Raw genomic sequence first — 23,528 nt, 5'->3', positions numbered from 1 at the left:
AGATATTGTAAATATCTTTTCCCAGCTTGTCACCTGTTCACTTTTCCCATCCCATACTTTGTTGAATCAGAAAGTCTTAATGTTTTCCCCAAATTTTGAAAAATTTAAAAGTTCAGAAAAGTTGGAAGAATAATATGGTGAATACCTATATAATCTTTATCTAGATTCACCAAGATTCAACCTTTAGCACATTTACTGTCTCTCTTCTTCTACACACACACACACACACACACACAACACACACACACACACACAGAGACTACTTTTTTTTTAAGTAAATGGACATCCTGCTACTTCATCCCTGTGTTCATTAGTATGTAAATCTTAAGGGACAGACATAACCATATTCAGTTTTCCCTAATCGCCAAAAATATGTCCATTATTGTATACAGTCCCCCAACCAGGATCAAATCAAGGATGACACATTGTATTTGGTTGGTTGGTGTCTTTAATCTTTAAACTACCTTTCTCCTTTTTTGCATTTATAAGATAGAATTTTTTGTAGTTCAGATCAGTTGATGTATAGAATAGTCCACAAACTGGATTTGCCTCATTATTTCTTCATGATTAGAATCAGGCTAAATACCTTTGTCAAGAACATTACATAGATAATGTATATTTCCCATCACATAACATGAGGAGGCCAATAAGGTCCGTATTTCTAATTGTTAATGATGCTGAGTTTGAGTACTTCCTAAGGTACTCTCTACCAAATTCTGTACATTGTAAAGGTACCTTTTCCTTTTTGTAATTAGTAAGTAATATGTGGGGTTAATAACATGTTCTCCAGCAACCTTTCATTTTAATAGTTCTACCTACTTATCATATTATTGACTCTTGCCTAAATCATTTACTACATTGATAATTGCAAAATGGTGATTTCTTTTTTTCCTCAAATTCTAGCAGGTTTTTTTTTCATTTAGGAGCCAAGATTTTTCTGTGAAAAGTATCATCCTCTCTTTTTCCTTTGACTGTCACTATAAACAAAAGGTCAGCAAATTATGGCCCTTGCCACCCATTTTTGTAAATAAAAGTTTTATTGGAACATAATCATACATGCTCATTTACACTTTATGGTTGCTTTTACACAACATTGGCAGAGTTTGAGTGTTATGACAGAGATTGCATAGTCTGTAAAGTCTAAAATATTTACTGTCTGGCCCTTTACAGAAAAAGGTTGTTGATCCCAATTATAGACTCATATATTCTCTTCTTTATTTAATGTGTTATAACCCTTTGCTTTCACTGTTCTTTTTGTTCCAAATTTTATAAATTTTCCCAGTAGAAGCCTATTTAAGCTGATTTCTATCATTTTTTGTAAGTTCCATTAACCTTTGAACATTTCTTTGCTTTCTGATTCAACAAGACATTCTAGACTTCCCTTTGTTTTCATTGTCCTAGACCTGGAATGAGCCAAAAGTATGAGAAGTCCTGGTTTCTTTTTAGGGGAAGTGACATTTCAAACCCATATCTGGGCACCAAAGTGTGCTTATTGCTCTGGATGTCATTGCTTCTAGGCTTTTGTGAAAAGATCTATAGAGGAACATAGGCGTATACTATATAAATGAATATATGTAAGTCATGTCCCATACTGAGAATTCTAATTCATATTTTACCAGTTCAGATCCAGAGTCATAGAGTTCTTCCTCATTATTCCCCATTTTGTATCTGCATCTTATTTTTCCACAAAATAATTATTAGAATATTACCTTTAAATATTTGGTAAAATTTGCCAGTTAAGTACCCATGGACTGGAATTTTCTTTGTGGGAAGGTTTTAAATTATGAATTTAATTTCTTTAGTAGTTTTATTTTTTGTAATGCTTACATTTTTTTTTTTTTTCTTATTTTACCAGTTTTGGTAAGCTGTGTTTTTTTCTAGGAGTTTGGTAGTTTTAGGATAATTTTTAAATTTACTACATAAAGTTGTTAATAATTGTTTTAATGTTTGCAGTATCTGTAGCGATACCTCCTTTTATCATTGCTCATACTGATATTTTGTGCCATCTCTTTTTTCTTTCTCAGTCTTGCCAGGTAGTTGTCAACTTACTAGTTTTTTACCCCCAAGAAGGGTGAACTTCTGACTTCATAGATCATCTCTGTTTTACGTGTTTTATTACATTGATTTACACACTTGCTTTTATCCATTTTTTACTTGTATCTTCTTTAGATTTAATTTGCTGTTCTTTTTCTCATGACATGGATGCTTAGTTCATTAAATTTTAGGCTTTTTTTTTTCAAATATATACATTTAAATTCATGAATTTTTCTTTAAGCACAGAATCAAGTTTATTTTGCAAGCTTTTAATAAGTTAAGTTTTTAATTTTCATTCCAGATAGTTCTTAATTTTTATTCAGATTTTGTCTTTGATCCATGGGTTATTTACACATGCACTGATCTATTTACATATTTATAGAAAATCAAGTTATCTTTTCTTATTGATTTCTGTTTAACTGGGCCAAGACTAGAAAATTCTGCATATAAAAGAGTTTTATAGAAGAGATAGAATAGAAAATAACTAGCAAGATGGTACTTTAACCATATCAATAATTACATTAATTATACATATAAATAGTCTAAACACACCAATGAAAAGACCAAGATTTTCAGATTAAAAAAGCAAGACTCAACTAACAATAGAAACCCAAAATATAGGAAGCAAAACTGACAGAACTGAAGGGAAAAGTAGACAATTCAGCACTAATAGAGACTTTAGTACCCCACTTTCAATAATGGATAGACCGTCTAAGCAAGAGATAACAAAAGAAACAGAAGACCTGAAAACAGTTCAATGCCATTAGACATCTATAGAACATTCCACTCAACAACAAAGTACTTACACTGCTCACACACACAAAGAACGTTCTCCAAGATAAACTGTATGCTAGACCATAATGTAAGCCCCTATAAATCTGGAAATCATACAAAGTATGTTCTCTGATAACTTCATTCTTTAATTAAATAAATTGGCAAGCAATAAAAAAAAAAAAGAATCTTGAGATATTAAACAACATATTCTTTAATAATGAATCAAAGAAGAAAATCAAGAAAGGAATTCGAAAATGCTTTCAGATAAGTGAAAAGAAAATATACCAGAATTTATGGGGTACAGCAAAAGTATTGCTCAGAAAGAAACTTACAGCTATAAATGTCTTAATCAGCAAAGAAAAAAAATCTCAAATCAGAAATCTAACCTTCCACCTTGAGAAACTAGGAAAAGAAAAGCAAAATAAAAAATAATTAGAAAGAAATAATAAAGACTAGAGAAGAAATAAATGAAATAAATGAAAAACAGCAGAGAAAATTAACAGAAATTGGTTCTTTCAAAAGAGCAACAAATTTGACAAACCCTTAGCTAAATTAAGCAATAAAGAGAAAAAGACTCAAGTTACTAAAACCAGGAATGAAAGAGGTGATCTTTGTATAGAATATAACCTTACAGAAATAAAAAAGGATTGGGGTACCTGGGTGGCTCAGTCGGTTAAGCATCCAACTCTTGATTTTGGCTCAGGTCATGATCTCATGGTTCATGAGATCAAGCACCTTGTCAGTCTCTGCACTTGTAGAATGCACTCTACAAGTGCAAAGCCTGCTTGGGATTCTCTCTCTCCCTCTCTCTCTCCCCTCTCCCACTCATGCTCTCTCTCTTTCTCAAAATAAATAAATAAACTTAAAAAGAAATAAAAAAAGGATTATAAAGGAATACCATGAACAACTGTATGCTAACAAGTTCATTAACTTAGTTGAAATAGACAAATTCCTGAAAAGACACAAATTTCCAAAACTGACCTAAGAAGAAATAGGAAATCTGAATAGACTTATAACAAGAGTTTGAATTAGTAATCAAAAAACTTCCCAGAATGAAAGCTCTGACTCACAGAAAGCCTTATTGATTAATTTTATTAAAAAATTCAAAGAAGAATTAATACCAGTCCATCATAAACTCTTCCAAACAATAGAAGAGTGAACATTTCCCAACTCGGTATGTTAGGCCTGCATTACCCTTATACCAAAATCACACAAAGACACTATAAGAAAACTACAGACCAATACTCCATGTGTTAAAATTCCTCCACAAAATAATAAAATATCTAAAAAAGATTATATACCATGGCCAAGTGGCATTTGTTCCAAGAATGCAAGGTTAATTTAACATCTGAAATTCAATTAATGTAATATACCATGTTAATAGAATAAATGGGAAACATGTGAGTATGTCAGTAAATAACACACACAGAAAAGGTTTTGAATAATCCTTTCATGATAATAACACTCAAAAAACTAAGAATAGAAGAGAATTTCCTCAGCCTGATAAAGAGCTTCTATGAAAGTCACATAGTTAACATCTGTTTAATGGTGAAAGACTGAAAGCTTTCCCCCTACATCCAGAACAGGGCAGTTATGCAAGAAAAAGAAACAGTAGGCACCCAGACTGGAAAGGAAAAAGCATCTCTATTTTCAGATGTTATACTCTTGTATATAGAAAATGATAAGCAGTCCACTTTTAAAAACTTGGAATGAGTGAGTTCAAGGTTACAGGATATAAGATCAATATACAAAATAAATTATATTTCTCTACACTAGCAATGAGCAATTTAAAATTAAGAAAACAATTCATTTATAATAAATCAAAAAGAATAAAATACTTAGCTATAAATTTAGCAAAAGTAGTGCAAGACCTATATATTAAAAACAACAAACCATTGTCAAAAGACATTAAAGAACTATAAATAAATGGAAGCCATTTCATATTCAGAAATCAGAGGACACAAATAAAGATGGCAGTACTCCCTAAATTGATCTATGAATTCAACAAAATTCCCATCAAAATACCAAATGACATTTTTGTAGAAATGGACAGGCTGATCTTAAAATGGACATGAAATCAGAGGGATTCAGAACAGCCATTTTTTTTTAATTTTTTTTTTTAACGTTTTATTTATTTTGAGACAGGGAGAGACAGAGCATGAATGGGGGAGGGTCAGAGAGAGGGAGACACAGAATCTGAAACAGGCTCCAGGCTCTGAGCAGTCAGCACAGAGCCCGACGCCGGGCTCGAACTCACGGACCGCGAGATCATGACCTGAGCCGAAGTCAGCTGCTTAACCGACTGAGCCACCCAGGCACCCCAAGAACAGCCATTCTTTTAAAAGGAGACCAACATTGGAGAATTTTTAGTGCCCAATATTAGAAACCTATAAGTTTTAGTAGTCAAGACACTGTGACACTGCCATAAAGATAGACATATAGGTAAACAGAAAAGAATTTAGGTTCCAGAAATAGAAATTTACATTTATTGCCAATTGATTTTGACAAGGGTGCCAAAACAATTAAATAGAGAAAGAACAGTCTTTGCAACAAATGGTGCTGGGCCAACTGGGTATCCACATGCAAAAGAATTAAGTTGCACGCCTGCCTTAGAGCATACACAAAAATTAATTCAAAGTATATAATAGAGCTAAATGTAAATGTAATAAAGCTGAACTATAAAAGCTTTAGAAGAAAAGTTTGGAATATATGAACATATCTCCATTATCCATTGGTTTATGCAGTGATTTCTTAGCTATGACCCTAGAAGCACAAGTGATAAAAGACAAAATATACAAATTGAATTACATAAAAATTAAAAATTTTTGTACTGCATGCAAATGATACCATCAAGAAAGTTTGGGGCACCTGGGTGCCTCAGTCAGTTAAGCGTCCGAATTTGGCTCAGGTCATGCTCTCGCAGTTCGTGGGTTTGAGCCCTGCGTCGGGCTCCATGCTGACAGCTCAGAGCCTGGAGCCTGCTTCAGATTCTTTGTCTCCCTGTCTCTCTCTGTCCCTCCCCCACTCACACTCTGGCTCTGTCTGTCTCTCAAAAATAAATAAACGTAAAAAAAAGAAAAAGAAAGAAAGAAAGAGAGAAAACAGTCCACACAATGGGAGAAAATACTTGGAAAAAAATCTCATAAGATACTTAGATCCACAATATATAAAACTCTTGCAACTCCTTAAATTTTATTCTCTGTTTAAATACAGGGTTTCCTTATCTCTCCTTGTTGACACTTCATGAACCCTTTCAGTCAAGAATTAGTTCATCTTTTTTTAAAGTTTGGGTTTTACCAGGGCACCGACTTCGGCTCAGGTCATGATCTCACAGCTCATGGGTTCGAGTCCTGCGTCAGGCTCTGTGCTAACAGCCCCTGTGCTAACAGCCCTTGCTTATGCTGTGTCTCTGTCTCTCAAAAATAAATAAACATTAAAAAAAAAAGTTTGGGTTTTACCCATTAATTTTGTCCATATTCCTTAAATATTCCTATAGTCCACCTTCCAAATATTACCATTTCTAGGTGTGCCCTACATATCTGCTTCTCGCCTTTTTTTTTTTAGCTCTGTCTTTTAAAATATCCTGAGTATGTATTTTTTTCTTGCTGAATTGTGAGCTAAATTGTCAATCCGATCTTCCAACTCACTAAGAGATTTTTTATTTTTAATTTTTTTTTTTAACATTTATTTATTTTTGAGACAGAGAGAGACAGAGCATGAACAGGGGAGGGGCAGAGAGAGGGAGACACAGAATCTGAAACAGGCTCCAGGCTCTGAGCTGTCAGCACAGAGCCCGACGTGGGGCTCGAACTCACGGACTGTGAGATCATGACCTGAGCCGAAGTTGGACGCTTAACCGACCGAGCCACCCAGGCGCCCCTAAGAGATTTTTACCTACCTTTATACATTGTACTTTTATACTAATAATTTCTTTTGTTTTCTGTATGATTTCTTGCTTCATTTTACTAATATCTTGCCATATCTCCTTAAGTATATCACACTGTGCTTGTTTAGTTCCTGGTTCAACTTTTCCAACTTCAGGTGTGTGTTACTCAGCCTTTACCAGGTTATGCTATGACCACAACCAACCCAAAATCTTAGTGGGATGTAGGCTAAAAGCAGCACTCCTGAGATAGGCCATTTCTTGGAAAAAGAATACAAGACGACTTTTAAAACTTAATGTTACATGTCACTTTTGCTCACATTTCATTGACCAAAGAAAATCATATGGCCAAGCCTAATGTTGAAGTAGAATTCTCTCGCAGGTTCAGTCAGCAGGTTGGGAATACCACAGTTTATCACAACATTTTCTAATGTTTGTTTTCTAATTCTACTCCTCATGGAGTTAACTTAAGAGCTCCTGTCTTGTAGTGCATATTGAGGAAGGGCAGAATAGAAAGACTTGGTCTTTGTCTCTTGTGAATTTAAGAAGGGAGATGATCCCCAAGGTAGAAAGACCCAGTTCCACACACACATACATGTAAAAACTATTAATTGTCCTGTTTGCCACCACTGTATCTGATAGTGCTTAGGCAGAAGCATCTGGGTGGAGATGTAAATGTAATCAAATAGCCCTTGATCTTTGGACTACCAAAGAGGAGTTAGAGGCAGGTGTGCTCCAGGGTACCTGATTATCAGCTTCTTAGCTCTCTAAGCCTCTCTGCTATTCTAGGTTGAAAGGGCAAGCTCTGATTGTTCCAGGGCAAGCAGGGAAAGAAGGAATTGGAGAACAGAGTTTTGAAGACTTCTTCTACCCTAGCCTCTCATTGTCAGCTTAGGCTATTCTTTGTCCCTCACTTTTCCCCACCTGCCAGTTCAAGTCAACCTTCTGTTCCCCCCAGGGTTTCTTACTGTTTTTTAGTTAATCCTTGGAATCAGTACCTTCCTCTAACTTCTAAATTTTTCCAGGATTGTTGTTGGGGGGTAGGTGGGTTCAAGGAGAGCCAGGAGCATGAATAAAATAAAAATATGGACCAGGGGGTACCTGGGTGGCTCAGTTGGTTAAGCATCTGACTCTTGCTTGGTTTCAGCTCAGGTAATGACCTCACAATTCATGAGTTTGAGCCCCACATCGGGCTCCAAGCTGACAGTGCAGAGCCTGCTTGGGGTTTGTTCGTTCTCTCTTTCTCTCTCTCTCTCTCTCTCTCTCTCTCTCTCTCTCTCTCTCAAAGTTAAAAATATTTTAAAACAAAAACACGTGGACCAGAATGGTTGCCTGAGGAGAGGACCTTGTGAAAGAAGTTGCATTTGAATTAGAAAATGAGGATTTGGATTGGAATAGGGGGATAGGGAGGAAAACAGAGCAAAGAGATTGGTAAAGCCATGGGGGCTATGCACATGAAACCAGCCTGATCCAGGTTGGAAGGTTTAGATTGTGAAAACATAGGGAGTTAGTTACTTGTTTAGGTCAGGTGATGTCAGGGTAGGGAGGATCTTAATTTCCACTAGGGCAGGGGGGGAGAAAAGGGAAGGGAGGGAAGCTCACCCGTGCACACTCTTACCAAGTGCCTGTGCTAGATAATATGGAAAATATGGAGTACACATATAATGTAACCTTTGTCTGAAAGGTGCTGATAATCTTGAGGAAATAAAACTGGTGCTAATTAAATTATTAGAGGACATTAAGAAACAGTTTATATGCAGAATTCTCTGATGCTGTAGGAGTTAGGAGGCCTGCCTGTACAGCTGAGATTAGCTGTGTAAGTACTTAATGGACTGCATAACTAAGGAGATGTCACTTTTAAGAGGAAACTCTAATGTGGATACCAAGGAGAACATTAAAATGGATCTATGGATGTCAGATCACTGAGTGTGTGTCCTCCTTAAGAGGAGGCAGTTTAGTATAATGAGTTAGAACATGGACTAAAGCCAGATGGCCTGGATTCAAATTTAGATTCCAAGTATGACTTTGGACAAGTAACTTTTCTGTGCCTCAGTATCCTCATCTATAAAATGAGGACAATAATAGCCCCTAATTCATAAGGCCAATCTGCTCACATAACTTTGCCACTCAGTTTCTCCTAAATTGAAGAGCATGTATCAGTGGAATTTGGGGAGAAGGGGACATGATTCAGAATTAGTAGGAAAGCAGGGTGGTATTACAGAAGGAAATGAAAAGATCTGACCATTTTATTCCCTGCCTGCTTCCTCACTAGACTGTAAGCTTTATCTGGACAGAGATTTACTTTATTGTATCCTAGCCCCTGGCTCAGTGTGAGACATAAAATGAGCACTCAGTATATATTTGTTGAATGACTAAATGCATTTCTATGTGTAATTTTAAATATAAACCAATTAAATAGTTTTATATGTTTGCATATGTACTTGTACAATAATTTTGATGTTTAAATTTTTTTAGCAGCTAGAAACTAATTCAACAACTAGAAATAATCTTTGAAGTATTTGTGACAGTGGTTTTGTTTTTTGTTTTTGTTTTTGTTTTTGTTTTTGTTTTGCTTTTACAGGCCAGTTGGAATGCCAAAAATGGAAAAAGTTTACTTACATAATCCTAGTTCTGAAGAAACTATTACTTTAGTGTCAATATCTGCTACAACATCACATTTTCATGCATCATTTTTTCAAAATAGGGTAAGTTTTTCTATAAATGTTTCTCTTGAGTTTGAAATTGAAATATCTAGATGTTTTATGTATAATTTCATTTTGCTATAATTAAAATCCGGTTCGAGTGTTTCATATTTGTTGCGGGTTTCAGTTTGCCCTATTTCCTAAGAATTATCACTTCTACTCTTAAACACACATTGTGTTTCTCAACATAAAACAATTTAACAATTCCACTTTGAACCTAAGTACTCTGAAAAATGTAGTAGTCAGAAATTTAGTTGATTTTTTTTCCTTTTTAAATAATAAGTAATTCCTCAGTGTTGTGTTAGTTTTCTATTGCTACCTAATAAGCTACCACAAACGTGATGGCTTTAAACAACCCCCACTTATTAGCACATAGTTTATCAGTTGTAAGTCCAATGTGTTCTTTGCTCAGAGTATCATAAGGCTGTAATTAAGATGTCAGCAGGGCTCAGTCCTTGACTGGAGACTCAGGGAAAATCCACTTCTTTTTTTTTTTTTTTTTTAATTTTTTTTTTCAACGTTTTTTATTTTATTTTTGGGACAGAGAGAGACAGAGCATGAACGGGGGAGGGTCAGAGAGAGAGGGAGACACAGAATCGGAAACAGGCTCCAGGCTCCGAGCCATCAGCCCAGAGCCTGACGCGGGGCTCGAACTCACAGACCGCGAGATCGTGGCCTGGCTGAAGTCAGACGCTTAACCGACTGCGCCACCCAGGCGCCCCAGGGAAAATCCACTTCTAAATTCACTTGAGTTGTCGGCAAAATTCATTTCCTTATGCTTGTAGTACTGAAGTCCCCGTTTCGTTGCTGGCCCTTGGCCAGGAACCTCTCTCAGTTCCCCAGGGCACCCACATTGCTTGTCACCATCTTTAGGCCAGGAGCAATGTGTCATATCTCCCTTATGCTTTTGATCATTTTGGCTTTCTCTTCTGCCACCAGTAGAGAAAATTCTGCCTTAATCATGTCATTGGGACCACCTGGATAGTCTCCTTTTTCATGATATGAGTGAACTAATGTCCTCAGTTACATTTGCAAAATCCCTTTTTATCATGTAAGGTAATTAACCACAGGTGTGGTATCTCCTCATACTTACAATCTCAGAGATATTAGGGCAGGAAATTTGGGAGGCTATTTTAGGGTTCTACCTACCACAAGTATCCTCTAAAATTTTACTTTATAATCAATTTCATAGATAGTTTGCAGACTTGTTATTTACATAAAAATTAATCTGACAAAAAAGTTGGGTCTTAATAAATTTTGAATTTGAGAGAATACATACATTAATCTTTAATATATAGACTGCTAAAGTAATAAGCTTCAAAAACAGCTAAATAGCAAGTATTAGAAGGAAGTAAATAAGTGAAACCTAATTTCATCTTCCCAGAGTTTCCACTAATTCCTTTGAAGAGATGTGACCAAATCAAAAGGAGCTTTTTTAAAAAAAAGCATCTAAAATTATATCAATTATTTAGATTTTATACTTCTCCTTTCAAAAATCCTATTTCATCATATGCTGTCCTTAGCAACATATGTTGCTAGCAACATGTCCAGCAACTTCTGAAGTCAAAAAAAAAAAAACTTAATTTTGGCTTTTTTAAATTTAAAAGTAGGTTATTAACAAGGAATTGATGAGTTACCATATTGCTTTCAATAGCAAAAACTTCATTTTTGTGGTATTCATGGAAAACGCCCCTTTTCTAATATATTTCTTTAAATAAGTTTCCCTTGAGTTATTTTTTGTTGTTACCTAAAGGATGTTTTCAGAGTTTTTATAAACATGCTGATGTTCTCAAATAATAAAATCCCAGTGCTAGAAGAGATTTGTATATTCATCTAGTCTAATAATACCCTCATTATACAAAATGAAGAAAGAGCTCAACTCCAGAGGGGTTTGCCCCCTGTCATGCAGTTAATGACAGGATCCAAGGTGAGGGTCTAGGTGCTCTATCGGCCTACACGGTGATTTGTATCATATTAAGCTATGGTGTGTGGCATATATGTTATGCCACCTGTACACAGAGATGCACTTATGTGTAAATGCAACCACACGGGCACGGCCAGTATGCAGAGACATGTTGGGTTAAAGGGCAAAATAGTGAAGTGAAAATGGAAACAGTTTAAAAATAGTTCACAACTGCCCTACAGATTTTATTTTTAACGTGTTAATGGTACTTTGCTAATTCAAGCAATGTTTTGTTGCTTTTAATCATCCAAGCTTAACCCCGTTAAAGGGTTTTCATAGACCAAGAGTTACAATTACAGATTCTTACAGGGGGCAGATAGACAATGTAAATGAGAGAAGCAGGCCATGTGGAATGAGGGTGACCTGGAGAGCACATGGTCTGTCCAAAGGGATCAACCCACACTCTGTTCCAGCCGGTGGTTGCCATGTGGGAATGTAAGCGCATGCCCCATTCTTCTCATGTTCCAAGAAGAAACAGAAATAGGAATTTTTATATGATATCTTCCAGTTTTTACACATTGAAAATAAATTCAATTTTAGAAAGACAGATGGTGTGGACCAAACAAAACAAGCTAACGGCCCCTAGTTTGACATTTTCGAACTAGACTCTCCCAGGGACTTATTTCTGCACATGAACTTTATGTAAAGAGGAGAGTTTTTCTGAAAATTCTTCAGAAGGTAAACTAAATGTGCCTGTTAATCAAAGGACAAGTTGAAAACCAATATGTGTTTTCCATTGTCAGGAAATTGGATTACACAATAAAAATAATCTATACCCATCAAAACCTCCAGTTAGGTCAGCTAGATTTGGCTTCAAAAGCAGCTAGCCAAAATCTGTGCAGTCTTCTCTGTCTTCTTCTTCCTCTTGGTTTCCGTTTTTACTTCTTGCAGTAAGGTATGGATTCCCAACAGCTCAAGAAATGGAGAGGAGACATGGAATGAATTCTTAAGGGAAGAAATAACCTTATTTCCCCTCCACTTCAATTTTATGCCTATGATAAGAGCCTTTGGTGAACAATGAAAAGAGTCTTCTCATGTTCAGGAGAGTAGACCATTTCTGTAATTTTATTTTAACTCTTTGTCACCTTCTGAATTCCTGGTCAGGTCTTATTTCCTTGAGAATAGAACATTTTCTATAACTCACTTAAGTTTTTGGTTATTTACCACTATCATCTCTATATTAACTAACCAGTAGGAAATAGAGAAAAGAATCATTGTTTTCATAAGGCCACGTTTAAATAACCATTTTATAACACACACGCAAATAACCCCCTTATAGGAAGGTCTTGTTTTAACCTGGAAATCAAGAAGAATAAGGGTAATAAGGAATGTGTTTGTGTGACAATTTGTTTTTCTTTGTTTAACTTCTAATAATTATCTGTTATTTATAATTACCTGCTAATTAACTATAGTTGTCTAATTAGTTATAATTACAATTAAAAATTATATAATAAGACTGCAACTTAGGCCTACTCATCTTTCATGACTGTATTGTATATTAGTTGTAAAATATGTAATACATATTTTGTGTCTAAGAATACAGATTTTTTAATACTCTAATAGTCAAATTTTGATTATGGTAAGAATTATTTTTAAAATTGTGATGTAATTGCGGTATAACATTGTGTAAGTTTAAGGTATACAGTGGACATATAACACTGTGTAAATTTAAGGTGTACAAAGTGTTGATTTGATATACTTAGGGGCGCCTGGGTGGCTCAGTCAGTTGAGCGTCATGACTTTGGCTCAGATCATGATCTCATGTCTCAGCTCGTGAGTTTGAACCCCGCGTTGGCTCTATGCTCAGAGCCTGGAGCCAGCTTCGGATTCTATGTCTCCCTCTCTCTGTCCCTCCCCTGCTCATGGTCTGTCTCTCTCTAAAAAAATAAACATTGAAATAAAAAAAATTTTTTTGATACATTTATAAATTGCTATAGGATTATCACCATAGGATCAGCTAACTTCTCTGTCATGTCACATAATTATCATTTTTATGGTGAGAACTGTTAAGATCTAGTGTCTCAGAAACTTTGAGATTTACAATACAGTTTTATCTGTGATCACTATGCTGTGCATTAGATCTCCAGAACCTCTTTTTCTTATACTTGCACATTTGTACTCTTGAACAACACATCACTACTTCCCCCTCCATCCAGTCCCTGGTAATCATTGTTCTACTCTCTGTTTTTACATGTTCGGCTTTTTTATTTTTATTTATTTTATTTTATTTTATTTTATTTTATTTTTTAAGTTTGAGAGACAGAGCACAAACGGGGTAGGGGCAGAGAGAGTGGGGAGAGAGAGAATCCCAATCTCTGCACTAACAGTGCAGAGCCTGATGTGCAGAGCCTGATGTGGGGCTCGAACTCCTGGAACCATGAGATCATGACCTGAGGCGAATCCAAGGGTCTGATGCTGAGCTACTCAGGTGCCCCAAGTTTGGCTTTTTTAGGTGCCATATAAGTGATAGCAGAAAGTTTTTGTCTTTTTCTGTCGGAATTATCCCATTTAGCATAATGCCCTCAAGGTCCATCAGTGTTGCAAATGGCAGGATTTCCTTTTTTCTTATGACTGAATAATACTCCACAGTGTGTGTGTGTGTGTGTGTGTGTGTGTGTGCGCGCGCGTGCACACACGCGCATATCTTTTTTACCTATTCATTTGTTGTAGACACTTGGGTTGTTTCAATATCTTAGCTGTTGTGAATAATGCTCCAGTAAAAATGGGAGTGCGTATATCTCTTCAATATCCTGTTTTCATTTCCTTTGGATAAATACCCAGAACTCAGATTGCTACATCATATGATTGTTCTATTTTTAATTTTTTGAGAACCTCCATACTGTTTTAAACCAGTTTACATTCCCACCAACCGTATACAGGATTCCCTTATCTCCACATCTCATCAATACTTGTTATCTCTTCTTAATGATAGCCATTCTAACAGTTGTGAAGTGCTATCTCATTGTGGTTTTGATTTGCATTTCCCTGAGGATTAGAATTATTGAACATTTTTTTGTATACCTGGTAGTCCTGTCTCCTTCGGGAAAATACCTATTTGGTTCCTCTGCCCATTTTTTATTCAGATTGTTTGGGGTTTTGTTATTAAACTATAGGAGTTCTTTTATGTATTTTAGATATTAACCTCCTATCTGACATATAATTTGCAAATATCTTCTCCCATTTTGCAGGTTTCCTTTTTGTTTTGTTGATCTTTTATTTTGCTATGCAGAAATTATTTAATTTGATGTCGTCCCACTTGTTGATTTTTGCTTTTGTTGCTGTGCCTTTGGTGTCATATTAAAAAAAATCATGGCCCAGGCCAATATCGGTGTTTTCTTCTGGAGGTTTATTGTATTAGGTCTTACGTTTAAGTCTTTGATCCATTTTTAATTAATTCTGCTGAGTGATGGAAGATAGGAGTCCAATTTCATTTTTCTGCATGTGGTTATCCAGTTTTCTTAATACCATTTGTTGAAGAGACTGTCTTTCCCCATGAAGTGTTCTTGGCTCCCTTGTCAAATATTAGTTGACTGTATATGCAGGGATTTATTTCTGGGCTCTCTATTCTGTTCCATTGGCCTATATGCCTGTACCATACTGTTTTAATCACTTAGCTTCGTAGTATAGTTTGAAAGCAGGAAGTGTGATGCCTTAGGCTTTGTTCTTTCTTGAGTCTTGCATGCTTCCATACAAATTTTGGGATTGTTTTATCTGTTTCTGTAAAACATGCCATTGGGCTATTGATAAGGATTGCACTGACTCTATAAATGACTTTAGGTAGTGTGGATATTTTAACAGACAGTTATCAGTATATTCTTCTAATCCATGAGCATGAGGTATCTTTCCATTTGTTTGTGTCTTCTTCAGTTTCTTTCATCAAGGTTGTATAGTTTTCATAACACAGGCATACCTCAGAGATATTACGGGTTTGGTTCCAAACCACCGCAAGAAAGTGAGTATCACAATAAAGTGAGTATCACAATAAAATGAATTTTTTTAGTTTTCCAGAGCACATAAAATTTCTGTTTACACCCTATTGTAGCCTGTTAAGCATGCAATAGCATTATGTCTTAAAAAACAATGTACATACCTTAATTTAAGAATACTTTATTACTAAAAAATGCTTACCATTATCTGAGTCTTCAGTGAGTCATAATCACTAATTACATATTACCATAAAAAATATAATAATAATAAAAAGTTTGAAATATTGCAGAAATTACCAAAATGTGACACAGAGACACAAAGTGAGCAACTGCTACTAGGAAAAAATAGCACCAGTAGACTTGATCAATGCAGGGTTGCTATAGGCCTTCAATTTGTTTAAAAATATATATATATATAAATAAAATAAATGCAATTATCTGCAAAGTGCAGTAAAGTGGAGCACAATAAAATGAGGGTACAGCTGTACAAATCTTTCACCTTCTTGGTTAAATTTATTCCCAGGTATTTTTTTTTTTAATGCCACTGTGAACCAGGATAGTTTTCTTTATTTCTTTTTCAGATGTTTCACTGTTAGTGTATACCAACACAACTGATTTCTATATGTTGATTTTATATCCTGCAACTATACCAAATTGGTTGATTAATTCCAACAGTTTTTTGGTTGAGTCTTTAGGATTTTCTTTTTTTTTTTTTTTTCCAATATATGAGTTTATTGTCAAATTGGTTTCCATACAACACCAAGTGCTCATCCCAAAAGGTGCCCTCCTCAATACCCATCACCCACCCTCCCCCCCCCCACCCCCCTTCAACCCTCAGTTTGTTCTCAGTTTTTAAGAGTCACTTATGCTTTGGCTCTCTTCCACTCTAACCTCTTTTTTTTTTCTTCCCCTCCCCCATGGGTTTCTATTAAGTTTCTCAGGATCCACATAAGAGTGAAACCATATGGTATCTGTCTTTCTCTGTATGGCTTATTTCACTTAGCATAACACTCTCCAGTTCCATCCATGTTGCTACAAAGGGCCATATTTCATTCTTATTGCCACGTAGTACTCCATTGTGTAAATAAACCACAATTTCTTTATCCATTCATCAGTTGATGGACATTTAGGCTTTTCTATATATATATACATATGTATATACGTATATATATATGTGTATATATACATATATATATAGAAAACCATATCATCTGCAAATATGACAGTTTTACTTATTCCTTTCTGATTCAGGTGCCTTTTATTTCTTTATCTTGCCTAATTGATCTAACTAGGCCTTTCAGTATTATGTTGAGTAAGTGTGGTAAGAGTAGGCACCCTGATCCTAGAGGATCAGGGCATCCTGATCCTCAGTTTTTTGTCATTGAGTATGATGTTAGCTGTGGATTTTTCCTATATGGCCTTTTTTTTTTTAACTAAGATATCTTTTTGTGTTTATTTTAAGAGAGAGAGCAGGGGAGGGGCAGAGAGAGAGAGAATTCCAAGAAGGCTCCATGCTGTCAGTGCAGAGCCCAACATAGGGCTCAATCTCACAAACTGTGAGAGCGTGACCTGAATCAAAATCAGGAGTCATACACTTACCCGAGAGAGCCACCCATACATACCCTTATGTATGGCCTTTAGTATGTAGAGTTGTATCCTAGCTGTACCCAGTCTACTAGGGGTTTTTATCATTAAAATATGTTGTATTTTGTCACATGCTTTTGATTTTTATGTTTTATCTTTTATTTTTATCTTTTTATCTTTTGTTAATATGGTATATCACATTTACTGATTTGCATATGTTGAACCATCCTTTCATCCCAAGGGTAAATCCTGCTTGGTCATGGTGTATAATACTTTCAATGTGTTTTAGATTCCATTTGCTAATATTTTTTAAAGAATTTTTGCATCTATATTCATCAGGGGTATTGATCTGTAGTTTCTTGTTTGTTCTTGTCTGGCTTTGGTATCAGGGTAATGCTGGGTTTGTAAAATGAGTTTTGAAATGTTGTGTCCCTTCAGTTTTTTGGAAGAATTTGAGAAAGATTGGCATTAATTCTTCTTTAAATATTTGATAGAATTCATTAGTGAAACCAGCTTATCCTGAGGTTTTCTATGTTGGGAGATTGTTGATTTCTGATTCAATCTTCTTACTCACTGGTCTATTCAGATTTTCTATTTCTTCCTGTTTCGGTCTTGGAAGGTTGTTTCTCAGCATTTATCCATTTCTTCTAGCTTATCCGATTTATTGGCATGTAATTGTTCATACTAGTGTTTTATGATCCTGTGTATTTCTGTAGTATCAATTGTAATGTCTCCTCTTTCATTTCTGACTTTGAGTATTCTCGTCTTTTTTCATGGTTTGTGTAGCTAGAGGTTTGCCAGTTTTGTTTTATCTTTTTGAAAACAGCTCTTAGTTTCACTGTTTTTTTTCATTATTGTTTTTCTGCTCTCTATTTCTGCTCTGATTTTTCTTTCTTTCCTTCTGCTGACTTTGGGTTTCCTTGAGGTGTAAAGTTAGGCTGTTTATTTGAGTTGTTTTCTTAACATATACGTTTACTACTATAAAGTTCCCTCTTAAAACTACTTCTGCAGCATCCCATAAGTTTTGGTATGTTGTATTTTCATTTTCCTTTGTTTGAGTATCTTTTTTTTAGGTTTCCCTTTTGATTTCTTTTTTGACCCCTTGGTTGTTCAGAGATATGTTGTTTAATTTCCACACATTTGTAGATTTTCCAGTTTTCCTTTTGTTGATTTCTAGTTTCATACCATTATGGTCTGAAAATATACTTGTTATTATTTCCATCTTCTTAAATTTGCCATGAGACTTTTTCTGTGTATTGTCATATGGTCTGCATCAGAGAATGTTTTATGTGCACTTGAGAAAAACATGTATTTGCTGCTATCAGATGGAATGTTCTATAAATGTCTGTTAGACCTATTTGGTCTAATATATGGGTCAAGTCCAACATTTCCTTGTGCTTGTTCTGTCTGGATGATCTATCCATTGAAGAAAGTATGGTATTGAGGTCCTCTGCTTTATTTTTGTGTTGTCTGTTTTCTCCCTTCAAATCTGTCAATATTTGTTAATGTATTTAGATGCTCAGATGTTGGGTACATATGAATATATAGTTGTTATATCCTCTTGAAGCATTGGCCCCTTTATCATTATGTAATGACCTTCTTTGTCACTTGTGACCATTTTTGGCTTTTAAAGTCTGTTTAGTCTGGTAAAAGCATAGCTACCCCTACTCTCTTTTGGTTTCCACTTGGACTAAATGGCTTTTTCCAGCCCTTCACTTTGAGCCAGTTTGTGTTCTTAAAACTGAAGTGAGCCTTCTGTACGCAGTATAGAGTTGGATTTCATTTCTTTCTTTTTTTTTTTTATGAAATTTATTGTCAAATTGGTTTCCATACAACACCCAGTGCTAATCCCAACAGGTGCCCTCCTCAATACCCATCACCCACCCACCCCTCCCTCCCACTCCCCATCAACCCTCAGTTTGTTCTCAGTTTTTAGGAGTCTCTTATGTTTTGGCTCCCTCCCTCTCTAGCCATTTTTTTTCTTCCCCTCCCCCATGGTCTTCTGTTAAGTATCTCAGGATCCACATAAGAGTGAAACCATATGGTATCTGTCCTTCTCTGTATGACTTATTTCACTTAGCATAACACTCTCCAGTTCCATCCATGTTGCTACAAAAGGCCATATTTCATTCTTTCTCATTGCCACGTAGTATTCCATTGTGTATATAAACCACAATTTCTTTATCCATTCATCAGTTGATGGACATACAGGCTCTTTCCATAACTTGGCTATTGTTGAGAGTGCTGCTATAAACATTGGGGTACAAGTGCCCCTATGCATCAGTACTCCTGTACCCCTTGGGTAAATTCCTATCAGTTCTATTGCTGGGTCATAGGGTAGGTCTATTTTTAATTTTTTGAGGAACCTCCACACTGTTTTTCAGAGTGGCTGCACCAGTTTGCATTCCCACCAACAGTGCAAGAGGGTTCCCATTTCTCCACATCCTCTCCAGCATCTATGGTCTCCTGATTTGTTCATTTTAGCCACTCTGACTGGTGTGAGGTGATATCTGAGTATGGTTTTGATTTGTATTTCCCTGATGAGGAGCGACGTTGAGCATCCTTTCATGTGCCTGTTGGCCATCTGGATGTCTTCTCTAGAGAAGTGTCTATTCATGTTTTCTGCCCATTTCTTCACTGGATTATTTGTTTTTCAGGTGTGGAGTTTGGTGAGCTCTTTATAGATTTCAGATACTAGCCCTTTGTCCAATATGTCATTTGCAAATATCTTTTCCCATTCCGTTGGTTGCCGTTTAGTTTTGTTGATTGTTTCCTCTGCTGTACAGAAGCTTTTTATCTTCATGAGGTCCCAGTAGTTCATTTTTGCTTTTAATTCCTTTCATTTCTATATCTAGTTCCTGTGTGCCTTTTGATTGGTGAATTCAATTTGTTAACATTCAGAGTTATTCTTGATATGTAAAGACTTACTAATGCCATCTTCTTAATGGCTTTGTGGGTGTTTTGTATTTCCACTGATTCTCTTTTCCTCTGTTTCTGCCTACCTTTAAGACTCGTGATTTTCCATGGTATCAGTCTGTTTCCCCTTTAATTTTTGTGAATCTGTTCTTGCTTCTTGATACCATGAAGCTTACGTAAAACATCTTACAGATAAAGCAGCCCATTGTAAGCTGATAGCAACTTAACTTCGGTTGCGTGTAAAAGCTTTACCTTTTTAATTTTTCCCCCTTTTTTTATATGCTTGATGTCATTATTTAACTCTTTTTATATTTTGTATTCATTAACAAATTATAGTAGCTATAATTATTTTTCATACTCTTTTTCTTTAACCTTTGTATTACAGTTAGGTGGTTAACACACCCATTACAGAATTAGAATTTTCTATGTCTAACTGTGTATTTACCTTTACTTGATGTGTCGTATACTTTCATATGTTTTTGTGTCATTATTAGTGTCTTTTCATTTCAGCTAGAATTATTTTCAGCATTTCTTGCAAAGCAAGTCTAGAGGTAATGAACTCCCTCAGAATTCTCCAGTGAATTGTTAGTCCAGGAAAGTCTTTATTTCTGCTTTGCATCTGAAGGATAACTTTGCCAGATAAGAGTATTCTTGGCTAGCAGTTTTTTCTTTCAGTACTTCAAATATGTCATCTCACTCCTGGCCTATACAGTTTCTGCTGAGAAATCACTAATATAGCCTCATGGAATTCTTTTGTAGGTTACAATCTTTTTTTTCCTGGGTACTTTTAGGATTCTGTTTTTATCGTTGAGTTTTGACACTTTCATTATACGATGTGTTGGAGAAGGTCTTTTGCATTGAGTATTGAGTTAATAGGGTTATCTATTAGCTTCATGAATATAGATGTCCAAGCTTCTCCCCAAGTTTGGGAAGTTCTCACCTATTATTTCTTTGAATAAACTTTCTGCCCTCTTCTCCCTCTCGTCTCTGAAACTCTAATTATTGTATTTGTTCTTTGATGGAAAACCATAGACCTGATAGGCTTTCATCACTCTTTTTGACTCTTTTTCCTTTGTTCTGCTCTAATGGGTTAATTCAAAATTTCTAGATCACTTATTTGATCTTCTGTTTGCTTCACTCTGCCACACATGCTGTCTATTGCTTTTTTTTATTATTATTATTATTATTATTTAATTTCAGCCATTGAAATCTTAAGCTCCAGAATTTCAGTTTGGTTCTTTCCTAAATTATTTCTTCTCTTTGTTAAATATTTCATTTTGTTTGTGTGTTATTTCCTAATTTCATTGAACAGCCCTTCTGAATTTTCTTATTGATCATTGAATTTGTTCAAAAGAACTACTTTGAATCTTTTATCAGCTAGTTTGCAAAATTCTGTGCTTTTGGTTGTTGGAGAATTACTATTTGTGATCACATTGTTTCGATTTTTCATGTTCCTTGTAGTTTTGCATTTCCATTTTTGCATTTGAAGTAACAGACACATTTTTAAATCTTTACTAGTTGTCTTCAGATGGGGTAATATAACAGCACCAACTGTTATATTTGTTAGTGCTGTTATATTTGGGTTTTCTCCACCTTTTAGATGTTCCAGAAAATAGTGCTCAAGTTTGTGGTTTCTCCCTTACCCACAGGTCCTACTGTTTTTCTGATAACAGTCCATTTACTGAACTTGCTCTCACCACTGCATTTGGGAGTGAGCACCAGGAGCCAGCTGCAGTGTGAGGGGAGATGGGGGTTTAGCACTCAGAGCATTAGAGTGCCTATGGTTTGGGGATCCTCAAGTAAAGTATTCCCAGAGGCTCATGGGCAGACTTCCTGCTGAAGTCCTGAGCATAGTCAGCAGGAACTGTGTACCTTTAATGCCCTTTGATATTCTTATCTGTCCCTTTCCTGCTCTGCTCCCACCTCCAGTTTTGGAGGTCCTGCCTCAGTACTCTGGGTGCGCTAGAGAGAAACGGGTTTCCCGTGCCATGTCCTGCACAACTCACATAGCCAGGTACTCATTGACTGCTCTCCTTTTCTCTTGTGGGTGAGGTCACCACTGCTGGATAATTTATTCCCATGGAGTGTTGCCTTGGCAGGGTAGTTCCGGAAGAGGGAGTGGCACTGGGAAAATTCCTCTTAAGGTTTCCACTGTGACCAAACTTTTTTGTTTGTTTGTTTTTTGTTTCAATAGCATAATGGAATATGTCCCCGGAAAGGCTGGACTTTTGCAATATCTCTCTTGTCCACGGGTATCTTCCTAGGTCGGTACTCTGCAGATTTTTTTTCCCCACATGGCAAGAGTGGTTGGGGCAAATGTACTGGTTCTGTAGCCCATACTAAAGTTTGTCCATCTACTACCAGATGTACAGGTGGTTGAGACAACTCCCAGGTCCCCTGGCATATGGTGCTGAATTCCACATTTTCCACAAAGGCACTTCAGTTTGTGGATGGTTATCTAATCCATAGCTTAAATGCAGGGACCAAAAGGGGCACCCGGGTGGCTCAGTCAGTTGAGCTTCTGACTTTGGCTCAGGTCATGATCTCACAGCTTGTGGGTTTGAGCCCCGCATCGGGCTCTGTGCTGACAGCTCAGAGCCTAGAGCTGTTCTGGATTCTGTGTATCCCCTCTCTCTGCCCCTTCCCCACTCACACTCTGTCTCTCTCTCAAAAATAAATAATAAAACATTAAAAGCAGGGAAGGGACAGAAAGACACAATGTCTTTTGCTGCCATGATGGTGACATCATTCCTCCAGTTTTTTTTAATGTTTATTTATTTATTTTGAGAGAGAGAAATAGAAAGTGATGACCAGTGGGAGGGGCAAAGAGAGAGGGGAGACAGAATCCCAAGCAGGCTTCACAACTGTGAGCACAGAGCCTTATGCGGAGCTTGAACCCATGAACCATATGATCATGACCTGAGCCGAAACCAAGAGTTGGACACTTAACTGACTGAGCCACCCAGGCACCCCATCACTCTTCCAATTTTAAATAAGATAGTCAGGGCAAGCCTCATTCAGAAGGTGACATTTGAACAGACTTGAAGGAGGTAAGGGAGAAGACTATATGGAAGGAAGTGGAATATATGGAAGAAGAACATTCCAGACAGAAGGTACAGGCAGTATAAAGGCTCCTATGTGAAAACACACCTGGATGCAAAGAGGACAGTGTGGTTAGCTAGGCCAGAGTGATCAAAAATGAGAGAAGTGAAGGGGAATAGGTAGGGTAGATTGTGAAGGGCTGTACAAGCTATGATATGAGGACTTTGGCTCTTATCCTGATTGAACTTGGAAGCCTTCACGGATTTGAGCAGAAAAATGAAATGATATCTTACGTTTTGTAAGTATCACTACTTATCAAAAAGAGATCATAGGGTACCTGGGTGGCTCAGTCGGTTAAGCATCCAACTCTTTATTTCAGCTCAGGTCATGATACCAGAGTTTGTGAGTTTAAGCCCCACATCAGGCTCCATGCTGGCAGTTCAGAGCCTGCTTGGAATTCCCTCCCTCTGCCTCTCCCCCACTTATGCGCTCGCTCTCTCTCTCAATAAGTAAAAAAACAAAAAACAAACAATGAAGAGCAAAGGGAGAATCAGGGACACCAGTTACATTAGCTGCTGCAGTACCCCATAGTAAGAAGACAATTACTCTGACAAGAGTGAAGAACTGAAGAAAGCTGTTGGATTTGGGATATATTTTGAAGATACAGCCAATAAGCTCTCCTGATGTGGGACTAAGAGAAAGAG

The 23,528-nt window shown here is 36.4% G+C and overlaps 1 protein-coding gene across 1 annotated transcript in view; it reads left to right on the top strand.

The window, feature by feature from the left end:
- Positions 1 to 23,528, top strand: part of TMEM131 (transmembrane protein 131) — a 237,807-nt gene that overhangs the window by 125,623 nt on the left and 88,656 nt on the right. Inside the window, exon 5 of the mRNA XM_060608021.3 lies at positions 9,273 to 9,396. Coding sequence (XP_060464004.2) covers positions 9,273 to 9,396 — 124 coding nt within the window. The remainder of the gene's footprint in view (positions 1 to 9,272; positions 9,397 to 23,528) is intronic.

This window comes from Panthera onca, chromosome A3, assembly GCF_046562875.1.
Source record: "Panthera onca isolate mPanOnc1 chromosome A3, mPanOnc1 haplotype 2, whole genome shotgun sequence".
In the NCBI taxonomy this organism is placed as follows: Eukaryota; Metazoa; Chordata; class Mammalia; order Carnivora; family Felidae; genus Panthera; species Panthera onca.
This window is presented reverse-complemented; position numbering and strand designations above follow the sequence as displayed.